This window comes from Monomorium pharaonis, chromosome 5 (assembly GCF_013373865.1).
Source record: "Monomorium pharaonis isolate MP-MQ-018 chromosome 5, ASM1337386v2, whole genome shotgun sequence".
NCBI lineage: Eukaryota > Metazoa > Arthropoda > Insecta > Hymenoptera > Formicidae > Monomorium > Monomorium pharaonis.
Window position 1 is genome coordinate 4,725,559 of NC_050471.1, and position 26,897 is coordinate 4,752,455.

At 42.6% G+C, this 26,897-nt stretch overlaps 1 protein-coding gene across 1 annotated transcript in view; it reads right to left on the minus strand.

Moving 5' to 3' along the window:
• Window positions 1–25,127, minus strand: part of LOC105832930 (neuropeptide SIFamide receptor) — a 46,179-nt gene extending 21,052 nt beyond the window's left edge. The window contains exon 1 of the mRNA XM_012674267.3: window positions 23,807–25,127. Within this exon, the coding sequence (XP_012529721.2) occupies window positions 23,807–24,386 (580 nt within the window). The 5' untranslated portion in view covers window positions 24,387–25,127. The remainder of the gene's footprint in view (window positions 1–23,806) is intronic.
• Window positions 25,128–26,897: the final 1,770 nt, after the last annotated feature.

A 26,897-nucleotide genomic window follows, 5' to 3' on the forward strand; every position in this document is an offset into this window, starting at 1 on the left:
TATCTCATATAATACAATATTGAAAGCATTTGATAGTATAATATGATCGATGGAAAAGTTTATCGGATTCTCAAAATAATAGGACTACATGAGAGCGCGTGGCGGAGGGGAGGCTTAGATAGGTCCATCAAAGGAAGGTCGCTCATAAATATCGAGCGCCTACTCCACCGTGCAACATCACGTCGAGACACAAACGAGGATTAAGTTAATCTCTCGATTTCCGCGACTCCCATCCGGTCTCTCTCGTTCTGTGATTGTCGCCGATCGGAGCGGTGCGGAGTTTCCCCGGGAAGAACAGCCTTTTGCTAAAGTGTTTAAAAAGTTAGCTAAATATAAATCTAGCAATAATTTTGTTGAGCCATCAAAATAATTGTGCTCAAGTATGGCGAGCGATGATGCAAAAAATTGTGACTTTCTAACCACCAGCTTAGCAAAATTATTGTTAGATCTGTATTCAGCTAAACTTTTAGATACTTTAGTAAAAAAAAAAAAAATAAATAAGTCGTCTTTTCCACGAGCAAAAGAATCCTCTGCGGTTTCGAAGAGCGGCAATTCTAACAATTATGGAATAGAGCGGAATAGAACGATAGTTCGCGCTTTCAGCTGATAGCGCACGACGCCGATAATGAATAGCTACGTGCGATCGTCGGGGGCAAGTTGCAGCAGCGGTGCAGTGTTTGGAGAGCCGAGGTGTTGGGGACGCGTCGGAACGCCTGTTTATCGAATTCGATCGATGTTCCGCTTGCCTTAATCGCGCGACGACGACACGAGTCAGGCGGAGCGACGGATATACGGTTCTCGTGCCGTGGAGTATTGTATGCGCGAAGTGAATGGTGCACGCACGAGGTCGCGTAGAAGGGAACCTCCCGTGCCGCGCCGCAGATCGCGGCCGTTAAGCCGATAATTATTTATTCCGTCGAATACATAATTTCTCGATAAAGCGAGTCCGACTATCGCCATTTGCATTAATGCACCTACTCGCGAGAGATAATGAACAATGAGAAATCACACTGGAGAGGGGTCGGAGGGGGATATAACGTCAATGCTCGCGCGGCGGGAAACGCACGCAGAAAAATGTCATTCTCGTGCTAAGAAAAACGATTACTCAACATTTCAGTTCTCCTCTTTTAAGTAATCAGATATCTTTACAAAGAGTATTTTCTTGATAATCCTCAAGTGCACTCATTATTTATTTCAAACTGGTAATATTTGCTTATAAATTAGATTTTATGTGTGCACAAAAAATACATACTGTAAATATTACTTAAAAAAACTAAGTAATCGATTTTTTTTAATAATTATAATATTCTTCGAAAGATTATAATTCCCTTCCTTGAATATATAGTTTTTCTAAAATTTGTGAAAAGTATATTTTAAGACAATTATTATGAGAGACAGAAAAAAATATTCTTTATTAAAATTCTCTCTCTCTCTCTCACACTTGCTAAAAGAAAAAAATATATTAAGTAATTGCTTTTCTTAGCAGTAGAAGTAATACTCTTCTGCGTACGGGATTGACGGATAAATTCTGTAAAACCTCAAGAATATAAACGTGTAGAGATAATTATCATTCAATTAATATTGAGTAAACTTAGATTTATTCGTAAGATTTTCATTCGATGCCTAAGATGCTAAACGTAAACTTTTATAAAATTACAAAAGAGCATGTATATTATCCATGTATATTAAAGTGAATTTTCCTCTCCATACGTACCATTTGATAAAGGTTCTACATTCTCTATTCCACAGAAGTAATTAAACTCTCGAACACATAAAGCGATTCTTTTTTTTTTTTTTAATAACGTTGAATCAAATGTGATATCGCGGTGAAGACTCGCGAAGGATACATATGAGAGCTTAAATAAAATTATCACGAGTCTATATCTGCGTCGAAAAAGACGACGGGAAGGTTGGCGAAATACGGAATGAAATTAAAGAGACCTCGAAAAGTTCAGATCCAATTCGATCCACGGCCTCCAAAGCTCAGAAATTCGCTTTTCGAAATGCCAGTTCCGTTTGATTCTGTCTATTCTCAACTCGAGTTGTAACTTCCGGTTATATAATTTCCGCGAGGACCTTCACCGGAACTCACCGACGAAAATATCACGGTCATTGTCGTGCTAATACGTACGCGCGGCACGAATGACGGAAGTTGCATTTTCGGGTCGCGGGGAAAACTTTTGCCAGTAGGAGCCCCTTTGCACCCTTGGACACTCCGACCGGCGGGACTTCCGATGGAGGGGCATTCAGAAAGTTTTTCGCTGAATAAAGCGCGAGATCGTATACGTGACTTGCGCCGGGGACACGTAAGTTTCCGGACCGTTTCGGGATAAACGTGCAGACCGCGCTACGCTGCCGACTCCCAGATGAAATCAATGTCTTTGTTTCTTCGCTTTGGAACTTATCGCTTTTCAGTCTTTCCGACCGTGCGTCGGGAAAAATCGCGCGCCCGGGCGTGAAGTTAGTATGGCAGTTGATAACGTATATTTCGGGGACGTCGGAACAGTTCACTTGTAGGGTGGCCGATAGGTCGGCGTGAATAACTCATGACGAGAGGGAGAGAAAAAATAGTAGCCTCGTACTACATACAGCCATTTATTGCTCGTCCGTAGGTATATAATTACATAATCGTCCCGCGGCTTAGCGCTTTTCCCTTCTGTGCTCCGCGGCGAAAGAAATGTCGATTGCGCCACTTTACAAAGGCTAACGCACGTAGAACCAGTTTCATAACTCTAATGCAACGTGCAATAACGATTGATAATGATGATAAACGTTCGGCCAACTTCGTGGAAAGCGCACGTCGGTCCGAGCACGTGTATCACTTTTTATTTATATTCTTCCACCGACGATATGTATTTCTCGACGGAGAGACACGGGCGCTGATAAGACTTACCGGTAATCGCTTGTTTGCCGCTTTTCGTGATTTAAATTAATACTCGTGCGAACTTGAAAATACGCGCGACTTAATTATCGGTCAATCACGAGCCTCGTTAGAGCCGCTCGTTTACTTTTTTTGTGTTCGTCTAACCATCAATAATAATATGTAATTTTCTAATCAAAGCTGTCATTTCTATTTTACAGTAGTTAGTGGTTAATAGTCATGGACATTATATCAGAGTGAAAATTGATGCAGAATCTGGAAAATGGCCTTGGCCCATTTTCACCGGATTTTTGCCTGTTCGTTGCGCCAAAACGTTTCATTCGCATTGTTTTGAAATTACTCGTCAAAGTTTTCTTTTTTTTTTAATACAAAATTCATACCTTTACAATATCAGTAACACCGCTTGAAATAGCAAGCGGAAACGTTCTGAAGGTGAATGTAAACGCATTTGGCACTAAGGCAGCATAACTATTCTCATAAAATAAGGGCAATTACATTCGTAACTTTATCGAACTCATAATTCCGAACAACTTCTATCAAGTTTGCCCATCAAATTCATAACTTAACGGAATGTCTTCTATCAGTCCTTTTTTAGTACACACGATCCCTTGCAAGTGAGCCCTTTTTATGGCTGTCGTTTCAATTGAAGTCTATTGCTCGGTACGAAAAACGATCGCATTCTGAAGTGATGGAAGTCGAGTTAATCTCGAAACGCGCAATGTCGTGCATTAACGACGCGTTTTTTTTTCCACCGGTGGCCTTCGCCGTCGGTTTACAAGGAGAAAGAGAGAGAAAATCACCGTTTTTAATTGTCCGCCGTGGAAACAAGGTCCAATTGATCGATCGACGACGGCGAATTATCGCAAAGTCACGTTCGCGATTTTAAATGTCAAATTTTTACAATCACCTCGCTTACGAGGCGCGAACGTATGTAGACACGGCATGTATACGGGCCCAATGCCGTCTCTGCATATTACTTTCACTGTCTACGCTCGATTGGATAAGCCACTGGCGAGGTATAATCTACGCACCGACACGACGTGGTTGTGAGTCGCACGACTCACACCGCACACACTACACCGGTGTGCTGGTGACTTAGCGGGAGCGGGAAGAGTAGCCTATTAGGTTTTTGCAGCTTTTTAGCGGACCCAGAAGTGTAGCGTTACCGTAAACGCAATATCTAGTTACAGGGACGGGACGGATTAAATGGCAGGCAGCCGCGCTGAGTATCGATCAACGAAAAATTAATTACAGTTCTTTCAGACGCTTCCCGAACATACGTGTCTTTCATGTCTCGTTGATTCAATTTTTTGATCTCACGACGGACATGTGTCGTGAGAGCATTTCCGGGGCAGAAACGGAAGAAAACATCTTTATTAAGATATACTTATAAATTTTCCTACCTTGATTTTTTTTTTTTTTAGAGCGCGCTCTAAAATGTCTGAGGGAACCATATTGAAGATATAAATCACGACTGTGAATGAAAATGTCAAGTTAATACTTTTTACCAACTTGCCGGTGGATTTTACTTCACGGTTTTTAGATTGGAGCCGGGCCAACTTAGGTTAAGGGCCAGATCGTAGATTAAGTTAAGACCACGGTCGTCTGAAAGTCTTTCGAAATCTTTCTTCATTGTCGGGAAGAAGTTGTTAAATTTCGGATTTATTGAAAGTGGCTTCCTAAAAATTGGTTTACAAAAGTTCAGCAGTATTTCGGTGTATGTAATGCTATTTCTTATAACCAATATAATAAGATTGTCTTTTTAAGTAGTTTTTACATCATTGATATCTAAACCTGAATCAGCCTTGGAATTCTTAAAAATCTTCTACGATTCTCTTTTTAAAAAACCCGTTAACAACGTTCCTTTTTAAAAATATATAAATGAAACATCTCGCAAAAATATCTTCTTTTAAATCGCACAAGTTGGTTACAATACAAAGAGCTGTATCTCATTTATGAAAACATTCAGTCAAATATTTTAATTAGATTTTAATTAATTTACTTATGGCAAAGGACTTCTAAGATACGTCAAAATAATTGGTGCGTTATTTGAGCAATCTACAAATTTAATGTTTTAGTAAAAAGAATGATAATAATAAATATACAGCTAGGAAAAATTTGCTATATCACAGATTGCTCTGGCAGGGATGCTACAGCATTTTAACATGTCACTCCAATGTTGATGCCGACTACACATCCATGTTACAAGAGGCTGTTATGGTACCTCGTTGGTCGCGGGACTGCACGAAGAAGTAATCGTGAAGCCCGTGATGCTGCCAAAGAGCGCCGAAGACGAGAGCGCGTCGCACCGGCTCGGACACGCGCTGACAGTGCCGTGGACCGCAGCATGTTCTCGGACAGATCGGGACCCTTCCTGTCGAGGGGTAGGAGGGGAGGAGAGTGAGAGAAGAGTACAGTGGGCGCGACGTCGCGTGCGGTGAGTCAACGTTGACGTCCGCACTCCGGTCGGCCCCATTGTGCGAATTTCGCAGTTTCGCTTCCGCGACGTCGCCCTCAAATGTCGGCTATTTGTCTTTCGCATTCCGTTTCCAATGTCGAAACGGCCCGAGAACGTTACTCGAAACACATAACGACTTCTCCGACACGCGCGATATCACGGCGTCGCCAGACGATTTTAATAATTCAACGATGAGATCATTCGTGGTGAAATCGGGCAGAAACGTGCTACCAAGAATTTAAAGAGAATCGCTCATTATTTTGAGATACTTTAAGATACAAAACATACCTGATTGCCATTTTGGAGTAATACAATTATTGGCCATGCGAGAGAGAAAGTAACTCATTAGTTGCGATCCTCGTTTATAACAAATCCGGATTTATCTCCATTTCCCATTTTTAATTGGTGATAATAATTGAAAGTAATAAATAAAAATGTAGATTGTCAAAGGATTTAATAATATCGATATAGGGATTTTGCTGTCATAAGCTACTCTTGTTTTATTTGTCTGTGTCTCTCGTACTCTTAAAATTCTCCATGATACTCGAGACAATGTCAATGCACCGAGCACACACGCGCTCCCCTTCGAAACTCATCTGTCTTGTAACGCGAAATGTGTACCATGAATTTCAAATTTATGATGTTTTGCATGCTGTTAAATTCAACCTCGGCCCGTCGATATACGGCGCCTATAATTCGTAGAGTGTCGAGCCGAGAGTCGACGGAGTTATGGAAACGCGGCGCTTCGATTCTTTTTAATATCCGGACCCCCGACGGAAGGGAACGCCCCGGATGAAGGAGCGTGGGGAAAACTTATCGCGCGCCTCGTGACGGCGTGGGGTACGTGATGGGAGGCATCGGTTGCGCCGGCGGGGGAGGAAAGACAGAGCGCGATGGAAGGATTGAAATCCTTCGTAGCTCGGCGGCGGCAGATACCCCCTTTCGCGTCCGTCGTCGTCGTCAAATATACATAAGTCGGGATCTCTACGGCGGAAGTGCATCGCAATAAGACCCGAGAACGAGACCGGGTGCGGATAACATTTTGGATTTTACCGTCCCTCGCGAGGGACATTTCAGTCGCTTGTAAAAAGTTCCGCCGTCGCGGAGATTCGTAGACGCGCACCTACATGCAACATCCCCATCATCCGCGAGCGCGCCCCCGGCGATTATTCTCGGGGCTCTGTAAAGGCTACGCACGCGGCTATAAAGAGATTGTTATTGTTAAAGGTATAATGTCCCGACCGTGCTATTAATTCCGCGCGTTTCTGTTCCGGCGAGACCCAAGTGAGATTCGATGCATCTTGCGGCGCAAAGGGTCGCGCTATTCGAATTACGATCGCAGAAATTTGGGGCTGCAGCGGTGGAGTGATATGACATGAACGTTGCATATTCCTTCAGTTAAAGTATCAGAATTTTTTAATTTAAGGAAAAAAGAGAGAGAGAGACAAAGAGAAAGAATACTGAATTGGTGACTTTTATATAACAATAATGGAGTATGTTATTGAACTTTTCTTTTACGCTGTATGAGCAATAAAGGAATTTTTCTGGAATTTTTAAGAAAATGTTGTCAAGCGACGGGACGTTACAGCTGTTTCCGTTTCTTTTCTTTTCCTCATGAATAATCATAGAGGTTTTATCATATTGCTGAGCCTCATGATTATTCATATAGACTAAGAGAAAAATAATAAGTAACAGATGTAGTGTGTCTGAAACTCTAAAATTGTGAAACTCGGAAACTCTGAAACTAGTTTGAGGGCACGTTATATCACAAGCTTGAAAACCAGGTATTATTTTTTTACACGAGGTTACGAAAAAGACAATTAATCCAAGACTTTATTGTATTCCAGAATTTCGTGTGCTTTATAAACGTTCAGAAAAAAGAACTTTTCACAAAACTACGAGAAGTCAAATAGATAAATAATTGAATCATACTTTTACTTAGAATTTTACGTGAAATTTATTTTAATAATTTAAAGCAAAACGTTGTTGTACATACGTTACATAAAAAATTATTATAATATTTGAACGAACATTTCCTGTAATTACATCTATATTCTTCTCGTTCTAAATTACGTAAGTATGTACTTCCGAGAGAAATTTCTGATGTATCTTGTGCATCCGGGCTACCATGCTGGTTACGATGGTAGTCGATCTTCGTAACGTCAGCGAAGTAGAAGGAATTTCAATCGAAAAGCCGTGACCCCGTAACCAAACGATATCGGGATATCACCCCCAACTCTTCGAGGATTGCCTTTTTCGAACCAGGAAATTCATCGAGATTGATCGCGCAGTATGGACTTTCGGCCATCGATGTGATTTGCTTACATACACATACACACGTACATATACTTTTTTTTTTTTTTAATTTTAAAGCAGATCTATCACTAAAGCGCTCTGCTTGGACAACCGGACATAAGGAAGGAGGGAGGGGCTGTAAGGAAACAAGGGTAAATTAGCGCGTCGCGTGACAATTGCGAATTTTCAGGTCGATGGGAAGCTTAACTGAACATGCGCGCGCACACGCGACTTTGTTTTCATGTATCGTGATAATATCGCCGTGCTCCAAGACGCGGGGACCGTGCCGTTATATTATTGGTTTGAATCACGTGTGGACATAGAACGATGGCTATTATCGAAATTGCAAAAATAAAAGATAATAAAATTTTACTTTTAACGAGAAGCTATATTTATTATATTACTTCACAATTGCTAGATTGAAGCCACCATAAACTTTATGTTCTAACATCATTTTTGCATTCAGCAATCTTAGAAAAATCCCGCAAACTTACAGAAATTTTGCTGGAATTTGAAGATATTTTATTCTGTACACTCGCTGCATTGAATTTGTTATTAAAAATTTTTTTTATCTTGATATTTTTAGCCATCCGAAAGTCTTTAAATACAGTTAAGCTGGATGTTCCTTTTCTCAAGAGAAATCAGACGCGAAAGGATTAAACAACCATTTATTTCACTGCAACTTACTTATCAGCTTTTTTCACGTAACAAAGTTTTACTAGAAAGAAAAATATAAAGATCAGATGCGGAAATAAATACGTAATGAGTGGAGCAAGGAAGTAGCGTTTGTCCATGTCTTCCAAATTTTATTAAGTAGAATGTTAGGAGAGAAAAAGGGAAAGAGTCGAAAATCATGACTAACAGGCAAATAAAACACAAATAAATCCAAGGTCTAATATATTTCATTCCTAAAAGCACCGTGAGCTTTCTTCTAATGAAGGCTCCTCTTAATGAAACACGGATTTACGTCTCTTTTTTTTTAGTTTTTTTCTCCGTCCACACTCATGATGTAATCCCTGTCACACGTAATACTTAATAGTAGATTCTTTGACAAATTTAAGTAACATTTTCTTCTACTTTTTCCTCTATGGAAATGGCGAGAGAAATTTTATTTAACAAAATTTTCTTTAACATTACATTCGTAGCTAGTTAATATTCTATTGCAAAATTATATCCATTTCCAGTTTAGTTAAGAATATTTTATTACTAGTATCTTTACCATATTTTAATTTTATTTTACGAAGGAAAATTGTACGTCTTATTAACTGTATCTTAAAATAAATCAAAAATATTATTTAATCATCTATTCGGCTTTTCAAAATTTTGTAAAGTTTTTTTTTGATCGCTTATAAAATAGAAAATTATTTATATCTTTATATTCTCACTAAGAAAAAAATCGAAGCGTTCTAAAGCATTTAAGCATTACATTGGAAAGTTTTTCTCGCAAGAAACTTGCGCCGCAAAACTGTTATCCGACAGTACAAGGTGATGATCGGGTTGCGGCGCTTATAGGTACTCAATGAATTATAAGTATGATTAATCATACAAAGCATAAATATCAATAAATAACAAGTAAAACATACTCTTAATTAATTTTATTCAGATATTGCTAATGTCTGAATATTTTCTTTGTATTTCTCTGAAAATTATCTTTAAACCGGAATCAGAAAGTTGCAAATGCAGCTTGACGTGACACAAAGGGTCTTCATTTATAGCGATTTATATTGAAATGTTGCAGCGTTTGACAATTTGACGCTTTAAACGGAAGATCACAGCGAGAGAGATAAAATTGCAAACAGAAAACGAAGGACGGCAGAAAGAAGGAAGCGAAAGAAACGAATAAATATCATCGGACTGTAAGATTGTCCGATTCAGACATTCGCCGCCATTATATGCAGCTGGCGAATTCCATTATGATATCGTACAAAGCTCCTTCATCAGCAATTTCTGCAAATTGCTAGAGAAACTATTGATGTCGACGAGAACACATTAATCATAAATGAGCTAATGATAATGATCGGTAATTAAATAGAAGATTAAACGGCAGAAACAAATAATAATTAAATTTCTTAAATTCACAAGTTATAAATTATTATATAATCATTCAAAAACGCTGATTCGCGCTACATTACTGAAACCATTGCATTGACAACCGACTATTAATGACTTATAAGAAGAAATTTAGATAAAACCAATTCTTTTGAAACCTGTTCTTTTTTTCAATTATAAAAGAATATCCTCTTTTCTTTTTCCATTCGTATTCGTAGGCTCCTTGTGTTTTGGCCACTGCTGCCCTCGATTTTTCTATCCCTCAGAAATTTGAGATATCGATCGGCGATGCGGCTTTTTAAAGCGATAAGAGCACCGGTTATCGCATTAATAACTGCGCGTTAACCTGATGGGACGATATATATTTGTAGAAAAATGCATGAATAACGGATAAAGGCACGCTCTCTCGGGGGATTCGAACGGTAGGGTGTTCTGATCTAGATTCGCCGGGGCGCGAGCGTTTCGGTGTTGGTGGAGAGCAGCCTAGGCTCCTCTCTATGTAGGGCAGCTCGGTGTGTTGGAGAACCGTCCGCGCCGACTGCGACTGCGTGAGACCTCTCTTCGGGACACTGCCCCGGTTTCGAATACCTTCAAGGTCCCGCTGGCGCGGCAACGCGACACCATCCCTCCCGCGCGCGGCCTGTCGCGGGGGAGCCAGGTGCTCGGACGCACTGAAAGCGGTAGCATCGCTCTCCTACCCCGTACTTTGGGTTAATCGAGTCCTCGTGCCGCCGTTTCTCGACGATGTATTTTTCCGACGTGACACGAGCGACGAAGCGTCGAACACACGTCCGCGCGCGGACGTCGCACGGCCCGACGTCGAATGAAAAAAACATTTACGCATGATTGATGGCGAAACCGCCGCGCCGCGCGCCGCCAGCCCTCCGCGTCGCGAGAACGTGAACTGGGCCAACTGAACAGTCAACAATGTAATTTAATTGCGACTATATCGAATTTAATTGTAACTATAACGATGGCATTATTATATAGACGTGGGCGCATCCTCTCTCTCTCTCTCTCTCTCTCTCTCTCTCTCTCTTTCTCCGTTTCTCTGAACATCGCTTGACGTTCAAGCGATGTCACGTTCCTCCGTTCTCCTCTTTTCATTTACATATTCTCCGAACAACTTGGAATTTAATCAGTGTAAATTTGATCGAACCCTTCACCCGTTCGTATCCTCTGAACGGTCTGTCCTGAGCATCCCTAAGTAATTGAACTCGAGGAGGGTAAAATTCTGAATAATTCTCGAAAGTTTTTCTTATCTGAGAAAGTTCCTGTTAAAAAAGAAAATAAACGATGCGCATCGTTGTACGGCTCCCTCGTATCGACATCTCGTATACGCCGCGAGCCAGTCGCGATTTGGCCTTCGCCTAAAACGCGAGCATCCCCGATTACAACGCCGCATCACTCCACCCCCTATCCACTCCACCGCCCGCAGCCTCGGTTTATCGCCGGGTCACCAATTCCTACACGTTCATTATTCGCGATGCGAATAGACGCGGGTCGAGCCCGGAGCCGATCGAGAAAGCCGATGAAGAAATGTCTGTACAATCAGACCTTGCATGCTCGTACGACCCTTATCGATGCACGACATCGTGGTCTTCTTTCCCGATCCAGAATGGAACGAATGAGAATTGATTGCGAATTGATGCCGCGATGAATCCCATCGAGTCGCTCTGCTCGTATGTGCACGAGTCGAGTGAAAAGTTTGCGCGCGAGGGAAGTACGCAACGGAACGAACGAGGAAGGTAGTGACCTAATACAAGTGGCCGAGATGCATGACCCGAATACCGGCGCGGTACAGGTGTGCGCCGGCGGTGTGTCCCACTGGCCTCTACCCTCCTCGGGAGCGTACAAAGTGGTTTCAAACACACCGTCGTCGCGAGGTCGCGGAAAGAGGCACGAAGTCCCGAGGGATGCGCGAAGAGGAAAACGTCCATCGAGCCTCCCCTTGCCTTTCCCTCCCCTTTTTTCACTCTCTTGCGCGTGACATTTAAGATTCTACTGCGGGAATTGGGTATAGATATGTCCATTGATAAGGTCAACCCCCTCGATGATCAGAGCTGACACCGACCTCTATACCGAGGGTGTATGTATGTACAGCCTATTACATAACTAAAGTAATTCAAGATTGTAAGAGCTGGTTATAATCTGAAAGTAATAGTACGTGGACGTGTAGATCTGATCGTGACATCGATATACTTAGAATGTACAAGAGTCACTCGATCTCTTTGTTACTGTTACTAAACGCCCCGTGTGTATGTGTGTGTGTGTGTGTGTGTGTGTGTCACGTTAATGTCGGAGAATTACGATCTGCTCCTTTCGGAGACGGAAACGAAGAAAAAGATCATCTTGAAATTTTCCAACAGGTATTTTTCCGTTTTCAATTGAGAGTAATGGCGTTCCGCGAGATTTCGGGATATAATGTCCACGTAGATCACCATGAGCTTCACGATACGCAACGTGACGTGTTGCATCCGTATATCTCTACTAACGCAGTCTATCGGCGCCACCACATCCCAGTTACATTGGCTAGATTTATATTCGTCCTTGGCAAGCAGCTCGCTCGCGTCTCCTTACCGGAATTTCCGGACAATAGCTGCCGCAAAGTCAATGTCGCAAGTTGGGCGAATTGTCGGGCGCTTGTTGTCCCGGCGCTTGTCTGAGAGCGTAGAACTGTCCGCCCTACAGTCGGATATAACCACGTACATCTTCGTGTTCTTGTAAACGTCCACGGAAACGGTGAATTAGTGCAATCCGCAACCGAGATACGAGTGAAACGGAGCACGGCCGAGTGAAACCCCGACGAGACACGAAGCCGCTTTTGCGGGCTTTGCAGTGGCAAAATCGCTTATCGAGATCTTCAACTCCAAAGCGCCGATAGAAAGAGAGAGTATCAAAGCAGAAGACACCGGCTACATCGACTACGCGATAATCCGAGCCCGGGGAGATGTATCGTTGTAACAACTCCGTAAAAGTTCTCCGTCCTCAGTGGAATAGCTTTTAAATGAATGTAGGAAGTCGTTAAAGTCGCGCAGTTTCTTAAATGCTCGGTCGTCCGAGGCGCTCCTTTCAGCCTGCGCTGCGAGCCCGTGTTACGGCACGCCGCGCGTGATGTACGCCGGCTGTCCGTCTCCGGGAGAATTACAAAGGGGCATCATGCAAATTGCGCATATTTTTCTCGTGTTCCCTCTGAACGCGTTACTCCTTGAAGAATCTACCGCGGATTCCACCGGCTATGACACGAGTTGAATAAATTTTTCACCGTGATGATGATTACCGCGCGTTTGCATGAAATACCACAGCTACAATGCCGAGCTCCCCATCAAACACGCCGGTGGTAGCATATAACGCGTTCAATACGTGAAAGCGCAGCCAGACGGCCCTGGGAAGTCGAAATGAAGGCGAAGATGTTTGACACAATGCATGGATACGTTAAAGACAATAAAAATTAATGTGCCGCCGTATAAGTGTATACGAACACACAGACAGACCTGTCTGTCTGCATCAAGACCAAACTGTGCAGATATCCGCTCGTCTGACCTAAATACGTAATTATCTTTTCGCGTGGCACGACCTTGAACGGGCCAAATCTAAACTGGGCCATGTCTCTGTCTACCAGATTCGCTTCCAGCGAGTCATCTGCTCGGTCATCCGCGCGACTTTTTGCATCGACGGTTCAAGAAACTTAGAGAACATCGGGATGCAAGTGGGACTTGGAGTTTCCGATCCAAATCGATCAAAAAACCCCCGCAAAAATGAAAGTGAGTCTTTAACACGAAGATGCAGAGTAATCGAGCTGAAGACAGAAACGTCCGGAAGAGAAACATAGAGAATTTATTCCTCCAGTGGAGAACGCGCATTGGGAGAGAGAAGAGAAAAAAAAAGTACTACGAATTATCAGTCTGCAGCTTGCATTTCACCGAGAACGAAAAGAAGGCACGCGCCGCCTCGGCTAATCGCCCTCAGGTAAACTCCCCCGCCAGCGAGCGCCGGTTCCAACCCTCGCCACCGCTCACCAACCCCCATCAAGTGGGACGCCGACCTAGTTAGTTCACCTGTAGACACGGTGCCGACACACGGTGCCGTATCGCCAGATGCAGGTCTGCCGGCGCGGTGTAGCAGCATACCACGCCGCGCCGTATAGATCTACACGCAATTTCATTTCGTGCAATTCTGAGACACGCAACACGCGAATCCTCCGGTAATAAAACGTCGCAAACTCTTCCTTATCGCGGCCAGCATAGCCAGCGCCGTTGATATACATTCTCGTGTATACACGAAGGTCGATTACGTTTCTTCTTTGGGGTCACGCTTTGCAGTAACGCTCGATGGAAATCGGACAAATGGGGTTCACTCTCTCTTTCTCTCTCTCTCTCTCTCTTTTCCTTGTCACACGTGAGGTCTCATTACGTCATTACCGAAGAATGATAGAAGTAATCCAAGATTAATCGTGCCGAGTTAATCGAACGCGAATGAACCGATATTAATCCAACGAACTAACCGCCACCTCTGATGCGAAGTCGCGTCTCCAAGGGATCTCTCTCTCTTTCTCTCCTTCTCTGCAAAAATCTAAAATCATATTCATTGGATGCACCGCGACGTACGGTACGCAAGACGAAGAATAGATGCGCGCGGGTCGAGGGAGACGATGGGTCGCGAACGGGGTCGAAGTCGGGGGGTTGGAGTGCGATCGGCCGATGTAGGCCAGGCGAGAGTGTTGGCCCCTCTTGCCTTGACACGAATACAGGTTGTATGGATCTCGGTTTGGGTCAGCTTATCGGTGTGCTGCACTTTTCAAATTCTACGAAGCGGACGGGGGTGTTACGTGTGTATGTGCAAGAATTCAAAAGGCGGAGACAATCGAGCCAGTCATAATTCGTAGTATATGCATGGAGAAAATCGTTACGATCCTTTCTTCAGAGAGATAGAGATAGAGAGAGAGAGAGAGAGAGACGAGAATCCTTAACGCGCGCGACAGTTATTCATATAACCGCCGAATCCGAGCGGAGGAATCCTCTCCTGCTGCGGTTTTCAATCCACCCCCGAAGATCTTGCCTCCGAGTCCCCGTCTTATATCCCGGTTTCTCGAATTAATTTCCTCGGATCTACGGATTCCCGACGACGGAGGATTAGGGAAGATTATTGGAAAGCTGCAAATTTATACCGCGCCGTGGAATTAGCAGTAGAAGATTAACAAGCAACTGTTCTCTAGAACTCCACGAGCGAAGCTTTTATATTCACTTCTATAATCTTCGATTCCGCGTCTCATGCTTTTGGCACAACTTTGGTTCACGCCGACTGCGCGGAGATCGGCGAGGTACGACTCTCCTCCTACAATTTCTAAACGTCGATGCGCAAAACTTGCGAACTTGCGTGCACGCGCACAGAATGATGCATATAGATCCATAAGTTATACAGACAGGCTCCCTTACGTACAGTCAAGGTGATCGCAGCTCATTTCACACTATTATGTACACATGAGATTATCGACTCAATTTATATAACTCGATGTGCACAAAGCAATACATATGATATATGCGGAAAGTACATATCTCGAAGAAATTCTAATCTTAATTTCAAAGTCAAATTCGCCACTGAATCCCGCGATTTCAATCTTTTTCCTTGCAGAAAAATTCGTGGAATTTTATTTGCTAACATTTTATATACACTAGGAAAAAAGTTGTTAATTTGACTAAATTTTTCAACTTGTTTAAATTTCTTTAATTCAAGTATTCAAGTATTCCAGGGATTCATGAATTAAAGTTCAAGTATTTTATGTATTTTAGTTGAATAAAGAAGAAATTGAATGAAGTTAAAAAATTTAATCAAATTAACATTTTTTCTCAATGTACAAACAAAATAAACGTAATCTTTTTTTTGGTGATAAGCTTTTAAAAATAAAGTTTAATTAATCCATCTATGTGCAATTATTCGCTATTAGTAACAAAGCTTCGAATTAAAGCTCTGCTGAGGTAAAACTTACTTGATATTCATTGAAATTCACCTGGCCTAAATCTCATTTCGCGGATAGTCTCTCGTTTATGTAATCGCTTACAGATTATATTTTGGACATTTCAATTAAGGGAAAATCGAGGTTACTTCCAGAATTCAATATTCAAAAGAATATTTTATTAAACTGTATTCTATGGCGAGTTTATACTTTTTGTGGAAGGAAGAACAAAGTTTAGGCACGTGCTTAAATTCTTAATCGAGTTTTATAAACGAAAATCCTTGATGTATCGAATACGTGAACAGATTTTGTTCGTGTTCACGAAAAATCCATTGTTACAATAATATCGAACGTTAATTTACCTTGCTATCGAATAAAGTTGACTAAAGAACTTTTCGTCTCACATCTGTAACGTTTTCCTCGTTCTTTCGAGAAAGAACGCACGTTGACTCATACGGATACACCGCATTAACTTCAGATGTTTCACGACGATCGCGCATTGTCCGCTTAATAAGCGCGCCTGTAATTATACGGCGCCCTGATGGCGACGTTCGCGCTCACGTTCGATCACAAGATGGTAGCAATTGTGTACACCGTGCTGCGCGGTTCCAGTTGAGGAAACATCGTGACGTTGTTTCTCATTTTCTTACATTTGTCGCGTTCGTTCGGCCAGAAATCCCGCCGAGGCCGCGACCAATTCTGCGCTTCGCGCAAAAGGAGAAAATAGACAAGAAGCAGTATATAAATCAACTTTTGTTTTCCACGTGCATTTCCATTCGTGATGCAGTGCAGCTGTTCCCGTTGCCGATAAACATCGTTCAGAACAACATTGCTTCTCGTAACCTCGTCACATTCTCGCTGTTAATCGACAATAGGCAAACAGAGACATCGAATGAGAATGACGACATTTTTATAGATCACTAAAAGCTTTTTTCCTTTTACGTCACTCTGACATATGAGTTTTACAAACTACGATTAATTCACAGTGTTACTTTGTACGATATAAGCTGTATATAATTTTAACTTGTTTAGAAAGAGCACAATGAAAAATGCCGATAAAATGTTTATACAATAAATACCTCGAGCTAACTTTAGACGAAGCTGGATTTATTAACAACATTAATTAGCGAAAATTAATTTTAGTTTTGCATAAAAGCAGACGAGTCGATAATTGAACGCGGCGACACAGTTTTTTACAGTTTCCTTTTTCATTCAGCCTTACGTTTCGAGCGAAACCTCGATTTATTATTAGTACAGTTTACGAGAAGCTAATTTTATTTTATTCCGCGCGCCACAAAAGTGCAAGTATTTATGCAGTTTGATACACTTCTATATATCGTATATAGAAAAGTTTCTGTGTTATCGACAAATACGTAGCTACACAAGTATACCGATTACATCATAGGCTGAGGAGGTAGACAATCGCGGTAGACAACAAAACTAACAAACAACAGGGAAAACAGCCGGTAAATAAGCAAACAAAGTTGATCAAGGAACCTTCGATGCACTACACTCAATTGTAAATCGATGACGTTATTGCAGCACTCTGCGTCGATTGAATTGTCAATAGGACAAATAGTATTGGTGACGGAACATCTAAGATAACGCTCGACTTCTGTCTGAAATGTTTCTATATCGAATTTTTCTGTTACGGATACTTTGAAGTGAATTTTTTATTTTTACGATAAATATTGTGATTTCCGACTACAGAATTGTCGACAGACAAATAATTGAAATAACTTATTGCGTTCAAAATAACGCTGAATTGAAATAAAAATGTATTGTACAATTTTCTTACTTAAAATTATTGAACAATCACCAATAAATGACTGTCCAAAAAAGAAATTAAAATAATAAGACTTTAAAATAATAAATTGCGAATTGATATTTTGTATTGATATCTAATCTAATGTCTAATTTTCTTATAGATTTGATTAAAATTATATTTATTTTTTATTTAAAACTGTAATTATATTAAATTGTTTTTATTTATTCACATTAACTGATACTTGACTTGATTGATAATGACTCTCTATAAATCTCACTTACAATATGCTTGAGATGCTGTTTTGTATCATATACTGACTGTATATTTAGATAATAAAATAAAACATTTTTATTAAAGGTTGAAGTAAAAATAGATAGAAGAAACGAGACGTTAGGTCATGACGAGTTCAAGGAACCTAGCTATCTCTTTTCTTTTGCTTGCTAATGTATAATTGAATAACCTATTTTTCCGCACTTTTTTAACAGTTAGGTAATAACTAGTCTATCCGTTTTCTCTCTTTTTCTGCAAATCCATAATTAAAGTAACCTCATTTCCCCTTATAAATCCATCCCCTTATAATTGAAGTAATTCTATTTTTAATGCTGAACGACCTGTCGAGCATTTAACATTTCGCGAACAAGGATTCTAACAAGTTAAAAGCGAAAGGCGCAGAGGGGAACCATATCACGGATTTTCAGTAAATGATGTCGATGAACATTAAAAGTTGCTAATAGACGCTACGCACGGAGGGCGCGAAAAGGGGTGTCTGGGAAAGGATTCGGGCACGGAATGAAGGAAAGAATCGAACCGGAACAGCCGCGGCAAGTCGGCAAGCTCTAGTTTCCGACAGGGTAAAACAGAAAGAAAGAGAGAGAGAGAGAGAGAGAGAGAGAGAGAGAGAGAGAGAGAGAGAGAGAGAGAAGCCCCGTACAACGAAGGGTGCGGGAGGCGGTCACTTCGGGGCGTTCACCCTGCGCCGTACACACGCACACGCTCGCAGCTAGCGCACTCGATACAGCCGTTTCGCGCCTCTGTGTGGACTACGTAGGTGTATGTGTGTGTATGTGTAGATGTAGAGCACAACACAACTATCTGGAACGTCATGCTTCGACAACATTCGCGAAATGCCTCCATCCTTTGTGGCCGCCACATCAAGCCGGACTCGACGTGCTTTATGATAGTCTTGTACAGGGGGATAAAGAGTTTAGTGGCCGCGCATAAAGCGCGCGCGTCCGAACCGAGCGAGTGTTTACGATACGAGCTATCCGAGCTATTTAAATTTTATGAAAATTTCAAATATCTCGAACGGCGTATTCGCACCGGTATTCCGTACCGATGGTTGAGAATCGATACAGCGGGCAAATTAAAAGGAGTAGCGAGCAGGGAGCGCAAAAAGGCGGCCATTGATCCTCGGCTACATCACCGTGTCGCGGTATTGACGCATCTCCACTCCAATACAAACAAAAAACAACTCGGGGCGAAATTTATGCCAGACGGATTTCTGCGGCCGTAATTTACCGGGGCACACCGGCGAGAGAGAGAGAGAGAGAGAGAGAGAGTGTGAGAGAGACGTTGAATCTAGTCGCGCGATCCAGTGGCTGGCTCGTTTGGCCCGAAAAACAACGTTTCGTCCGCAACAAGATAGCCGCAAGCAGAAGACGCGGGCATTGATTAACGATAGCGCGGTTTTGTGTATCGCCCGCTTTATTAGAACTATTTGTAACTCGGGACTTTGTGGGAGGAGAGGCACTTGCCACTTTGCGGTCACTTCGGAAAAACGGCCCGGTTCGAGTAGCCCGGACTAAGACTTTCGCGGCTCCGTTTCGCCTCCTCACCATGACCCGTAGCATAATTAATGATACTCCCGTTATAGAATTAATGTTGAGGCAACCGATTTACTTATGTGGCCATCCAAGGCCGTGGAAGCGCGATTCGCGGCGAAGGGAGGGGGAAGAGAGATGAAAACCTCCCTCGCGATGACCAATCAACAAGAGCAGTCGATCGGTCTTTCTTTTCTGTACCTATAGGTAATAATATACCTATAACCGTGAGAACACGCGGACAAAAATATCCCAAGCTTTAACGTTAACAAACGTTTCGCGAAAGTGGGACGCTACTTAAGCGAATTATTTAAGATCGTATTATCCAATAATATTGTGTGCATAAGAAATTGGAAATGCATCAAGTAAACAGGTCTTTTTAAGAAAATGGTTTTAAATACACGTATATTTAATATATAATTACACGGATAATAATACAATTAATAGATTGCCTGTGGAATTAATTAATTAATTTTAAACAGCACATTGACGAATGTAAGCGTTAAGTTTTCAATAAAAAATATGGAAAAATAATGATTATTAATAAAATTATTGTACAAAATGTACATATTTTCTATACATTTAACATGTATGTTTATGTAATTATACTGTAAATATCAGTTAGATCTCTGAGGTTTAGTAACCACTTTTTAATCGAGATGGTGTTAAACGGGACCGCGTTAAATAACAAAACTGTAGCTTTTCCGAGAGAGAGCAAACTTAATAATTCGTTCAATTCGCGGCATTTGGCAAATGTGATTTTATTTACGTTGAGCTCGCGGTCTGGTAATCGGCTCCGAAAGCAGGTAATTCGATTTACCGTGTCGTTAGTCGAGAATCCCCGAGATCGCTGCCAATTTCCATGTCAAAGCGCAGCGGGAAGCGGCTCTTCTCGTCGCGTGAGAACGCGCGCGTGCGCACATTAACGTATGGTTTTACGAGAGCATCGTAAACAGGCCATAAACGCGTTAATATTTCGCGTTATAAGATGTCCCATAGACATTCCCGACAAGAAAACACTTAAATATTCGCGTAAACTACGAACGAGCATTAACTACTATTCAAGGTGTTACAGACAACTCTGATTTATCATATTTTCATATCGTCTGTCAAGTGTTAACGATTAGGCTTGTACATTTTTTTATAATACGATAATATATATAGCGTGTAAATAAACGCGTTGGTTTAGCAATTATTAGTCAGGTGAGTCAAGACATTTACGAAGTTTCAATGCACTCTCTCTTTACAAGAGAAAGCCACGCCTCTTATTATTAATTGTTCGCTCAAGTGGCCCCCTGAGAAATGTAATTTCCGCAAAGATATCTTTGCGGGCGAACGTCTGTACGGATCTTTCGCGTCCGCGCCCTGTAAATCGCACGGCTCGATATAGCGCCGCGCCGGGGGAGCGGGGGAGGAGCGAAAATTAAACGTGGCTCTCATAGAAACGAGATTGTTCCTCGAGAGAAAGCTCCCGCAGCCAGCCAGGAGTCCCTCTCGTCCGGAAGAGAACGAACGGAACGACTCTCGCCGAAGTGACCCATCGGGTTTATCGATAACGACCCATTATCGAGGAGCACGGTCGCTCACACCTCCGGCGCGCACAATTACATTCTACTTTTCGTTTTGTAAATGATCGACCGGGCTGTGCGGTAATAGCGGCGACTATGCCGGGGGATCAATAGCGCGAAATTCGCGTTGCGTATTTTGCGAACGAAAACGAAACCGTTCGGTGCAAAATGCGCGCGTAATAACGCTTAACGAGTCTTCTCGTGACGATCCTTTTCCTAATTCGACGACCGACATGAATACTCTGATGAGAAACAGCAGGTCACTCTCAGCGATACCGTCGGACATACGTACGATTGCATGATAGACAAGGCGCTCGGCAAGAAGATTATTTTACCTTTCGGCGTGCATAGCTTTTAAAAATTCCACCGAGCGCTTTATATTTATTTTGAAACGTTATGCTCAAGCTTTCGAGATTTATCTAGGTAGACTCCTGCATAAGCCACATTATGCAATCAAACGCGAATCGACAATATGGTATCTTTCTTACATTTGGCTGATTAAATTTTCCATTGTGCGGTCATACAACTTTATTTCAGTAGGCTTTCAGTATATTGGGAAAAATAGAATCGAGTCGTAGCTGATGTGGACCGCCAGAAGACGGTTCGGTGGAAAATTGAAGATCGCAGAGGTTTTCTTCTTTCGTCGGGAGCAACCAAAGCAAGCAAAAATATTTGGTGCGCAAGAGCAACGGTCTTTGTCAAGTCGATCCTCTATCAGAGACAGAGAATCGTTGCCTCGTGATGCACAAGATGGTCAGGTTTGATCGCGGATTAATCGAATGGACGCGATAGCGAGTATACATTGTGGTGCCTAACTCGGGATAAACGACAGAGAGAGAGAGAGAGAGAGAGAGAGAGAATCTGACAGGCCTAATAGCGCATTCCCGGTAACTGCCGATAAAACGACATGTCGTCGATAGGAAACGAAATAGTATCGTAAAAATGCGCTTTACGTTCCCGTTTACGATTGCGCTTAAGATCGTGCGTCTCGCTACCGTAATTATGCAAATGTACTACGCGTGCCCGCGCAACCCAGACACGCGGCTGCTTTTACGTTTTTACCTAGAACGAGCACGAAACCTATAACGCCGTTTCGCGTTTCCGGGAGTACATTGCAAATTTCTAATGGGCGATATAAGATATGCATCTGCATTTAAACAATAATATAAAAATATATAGTATATATATACGTATGTAATTATAAATATTATATATACATTATTATATAAATACGCGTGTGTATAATATTTTCACGCAACTGGCGAAACGCGCGCTGTACAGATGAGCCTGGCAAGGACGTTCTCCGCATGGTTGGCCATACATATGCCGCATTCACTTTACGCGACACGCATTGTGTATAAATTAAAATTGCAAATGCCTCCAGTTTTAAATACGCACTTATATAAACTGAAGATAAAACGGCGTTACGCAGCGATATCTCGATACAATCGACAATAAGGAAGCTCCGGAAAAATTTGAAGCGTCAAAGAAATGGCAACGAAAATCAGCTAGTTAACTGCAAATTAATGTAAAATTTATCATTTACGGTCCGCCCTCTTAATTTCTCCAAATATCTTTATATTATATTTCCCATTATTTTCGGATTTATTTCAATTCTAAAAAAGATTATCTGAAGTAACCCCTTATATGAGGAACCCATCGTATGTATTATTAAAAGTTATTGGAATTACGTTGCTAATAATTTAAGTAATTGGACTTAATATTTATTCGGATATTACAGAATTGGTGTCCCGAACCTTTAGTTTACCGCGCGGTCAAAGCGCGCGAAAAACGCGCGTTAATTGGAAACTCGTCGTATTCGATTCGCAAACGGACGGACACGGCGACGAGTGACTCGCACGCGCGTATTAACCGACAATTACAACAGAGTCACGCCGCCCGCCGGTTACGATCCGCTGATTTTCTAAAGAGGCACGTGTTTTCCTTTTTCTACCGTTTCTCTCCCCCTTCTCGAGCCGCGCCAGCCGCGTGATGCTCTTCGTGGAAATGCAAATACGCCGTATGTTTGCTAAAATTGCGATCGGTGCTGGCAAGTCCGCGATACTGTTTGCTTTATCTCGAATTGGACAGCTACACTTTGCGTAACGTCTAAATTTTGCACACGGTCCATCGCTTTTCGCCGCGCCGTCTCATAACTCATCGCCGTCGTTAATTCTCTCTCTCTCTCTCTCTCTCTCCGGGCGCTATTATCCAAAAGCGAGGCGATTACTCGCGATCCGGCATGTCGAATCGTTTAGAATTGGACGGCGAGCGAGATTCGTGGGATTCGCCTCGAGTGCGAACTACGGCGGAGGGAAAGAGAGGCGCGATCGATTCGATAATACGAAGGGAATGCACCACTCTCCCCCTCTGGACCAGCACCCCCCCTCGCTCGAATCCGAAAAGGGGATTGAAAACGAAGATTCCGCAACATTGAATGGGGGATGTACAAATTGTGGTGGCTATTTAATTGCCCTTGAGACTCCTCCTCTTTTCTACCAAACGAAGCGCATCCGACGTTCATAAATATTTTCGTTATGCTCGAAGAAGCATTCCTCCCGCTTTACGTAGAGATAGGAGAAGTGATTTACAAGTTACGATAAACCCGCGAGAGACGGTGATTAAATCTACCGACGAACGCGGAAAAGAGTAATGTGATAATTAGGTAGCATGCAATTTAACCAAAAATTCGATACGGAATATCGATGATTGAAAAACGATATCTGAAAAACATTGTTGCAGCTTTTAGTTACTTTTTTTTTTAGAGGTTTCTAATAATTCTTTTGGAAAGAGAGAAACAAATTTTATAGAAATTAATTCTACTAGAATTAATTTACCAAATAATAATGGAATATAAAGAAATAATAATTTGTTATTGTGTTAATTTTTAAGGATTAAATTGAGAAAAATGATTAGAAACCTCTGTCTCGCTACAAATTTCTATAAACCTCGAGTAGTAGAAGCAACCAAAGTCAATCAAAGCGCCGGGAGTCGAAGTATCTCGATGTACTCACGGACAAAGATGTTGCTGACTAACGTGGCCGGCAGGCAGAAGACGATGACGAGGACGTCGGCCACCGCGAGGTTGACGATGAAGAAATTGGTGACGGTCCGCATGCGGGGCGACCGGTACACCACGGCGATCACGCAACTGTTGCCGATCAGGCCGACCACGAAGACCACCACGTAGGCCACGCAGTAGACCGCCGACATGGCCATGCTGTGTCTGTAGAGCCGATCGGGGGCGTACTCGAGCGCCGATAGGTTCTTGCTGGCGTTGAACAGGCCGGCGTGGACCTGGTGCTGGTGATGGTGATCCTCCATCGTGGCACGCGGGCTCGTCGTCGTCGCGATCGCCTCCGTGATCAGGTTGCTGAGATAATCGCCGAGATCGTTCCGCATCTGCAGGAGGGTGCCGGTACCCGGCGGCGCGACGACTGTCGTGCTCGCCGGCACGTTGTTACTCCTGCGGCGCGTATCAACGTCGAACTCCTCCGAGTCTGGTAGTCGCAGGGACGCCATCTCCAGGAGGGGAGACGGCGGCTGCAGCATCGGGAACTTGAGCGTGAGGTGACGGATTGACGTTTCGACCATTAGCAGCCGAAACGCGAACGCAACGTGCCGCCGCTGCTGCCGCCGCCGCCGCCGCCGCCGCCACCGCCGTCGCCGCCGCCGTCGTCGTGTCGACAACCCCGGCCAACCTCGACGCCTACACGACCTTCCCGTCCGGGTCGCGCGTCGCGGACGACGTCGCCTCGTTTCACTCGGTTCAGCTTCTTCTACGGGCCTCCCCGCACTTGGACTCGCGCGAACGATCCCGGAAATAACGCGATATTGGGGACAGCTAACTTCCGGCGCGATCGGATATCAACGGGACGGCAGATGACAATGGTGACAAGGTGCTGTCGAAACCGGCATCAATCTCTCTCTCTCTCTCTCTCTCTCTCTCTCTCTGGGGGATCGCGAGAGGGGGAGATCTACGCGCGTAGATCGAACGCTGAGAAACACGCGCGGTTCAGCCGAGCGCGGCCACTCGCACGTGTGCCAGAGTCCATCCGACCGAGAGTGATCTCACCCTCCGGATCGTCAGAGGGGTTTGACTCGATCGAGGGTGAAAAATTGAAATAGCGAGAGGATCTAAGCGATCGGGCTAAGCGATCCGTCTAAGCAGTCGGGGCGCGGAAGAGGCGGGGGATCGAGGGAAAATGGATCGGCAAGCGAGGTGAAAGTATGTGTGAAAAACGTGTGTCCGCCGCGGCCGGGGATGTTCAGAGCGACTAATGAGCCTGCCTTAGAGGACGACCGCGAACTGCCGCGAGATGCACCCGTCGCGGCGAGCTGTCTGGCGATGCTCGGCGACTGCGCAAGCGTTACGTCGCCAGCGGCACATGCGAATGTGCACCCGCATGAGAATGTGCTGCTGCTCGCGCACTACCCACAGCCACGCCGGATAAAACTGTAGGAAAAATATCGGAAGAGCGCCTGGCGACGATGACAGCAGCGCGTGTGTACCATCCCCCTTCTGCGATCCGAATTCTACGCGCGATGAATTTATAAATCCCCTTGGCATCGTCGTTCGCCGGCCAGACGCCCCGGCGGGACTCCTCCATCCCCTTCGCCTTTCGGTCAAATGTCGCCGATTCCGATTTCGCGCGCTGTACAAGTGCAACGTTCAAATATATTAGACTTCGAAGAGAGAAGAGATTCGCGAGACGATGAAACGATAATGCGTAAAGAGACCGAGAGATCTACGCTTTAATCGTAAACTGATTAAATGGCATTGTAAACCCTGAATGCATAACGATGCAATAAAATTAGAATGTAGGGAGGGCAAAAACTTTTTTTCTCAAAATTATGAATAAAATTTAAAAAGAGAGTAATGTCATAATCAACTAAATTGTAATCCAATTTTTATATTACTTATGCAAAAGAATCAGTGAAACAATATTTTGTAAAATTGTATATGTGCGATAAAGAAAATATGCCAGGCATGTTGAATTTATAATGAATTCTACAATGAATCAAATTATTCAAATACGACAAACGAACAAGGACACTAAAAAGTTGATGGATATTTCCCCCCCCCCTTTTTTTTAAATAAGAGATGTTCAAGACCTTCATGGGTCCAGTGCGTCGTAGAGCTAGATGTTCCATATATAAAAACGCACATGCTCAAAATTTCCTGTGATATGTCAGAACCAAAACTAAAACTGCAACCGGAAAGGGACGCATTACATTTTCAGGGCGTAGTTTTGACGCTGTCAACAAACACGTTCTGTTGCTGTACTGACGTGAAGTCAGTGCCAAAAGTGGCTGCAACTCGGAAGGGATGCGTTTTATGAATGTTTCACGTCAGTCTGATGAGCACAATGCGCGCTTTAAAAACGACACTCTCTCCTCCCACGTATACATACACTTTATGTGTATATATATATATTTTTTTTTTTAATATCTTTTAATATTTTGATTAATCTATATATTTTTAACTAAAATGTTTTTTATTTTTTAATTTTTTTTTAAGTATATATTTATAACTGACTGTTCTCTGATATTCGATTTACTTCTTTCTTTCTAGATCTTTCTGCTTTATACAAATTTTATTTATCTCTTTATATTTTCTATCATTGTCAATATTACCTTATATTTCAATGTAAATATATTGTATACTTCATTTTAATTATTTATTGGTGTTGTGTATAAGTGTGCCTGGATGAAATATTTATTTTTTAGTTTTATAATAACTGTCCCTAAAAACTAAATTAAAAGAAACAAAGAAATTTTTTGATCAAATTAATATTATCTTTTCATATACACAATGTTATTTTCCTTAAGATTATTGGATGTCTTTTTCAAGGTAAAAATAATGTTGATCAAAGTGATTATAAAGATCATAGATCATCAAGAGACATATACGTCTCTTGATTAATTTTACGGTACTGTTACAAATAAAGCATACAGAAAATATGAGATACGTAATTTCAAAGGAATCTCGCAGCTCGCTCCATTGGCGTTGAAATATTTCTGTAGCAGGTGTTTCTTATCTCGCGACGGAATTTCGTCGACTGAATTTCTCGTGTTGGATATCTGTCTTCAAATGACGGTAAG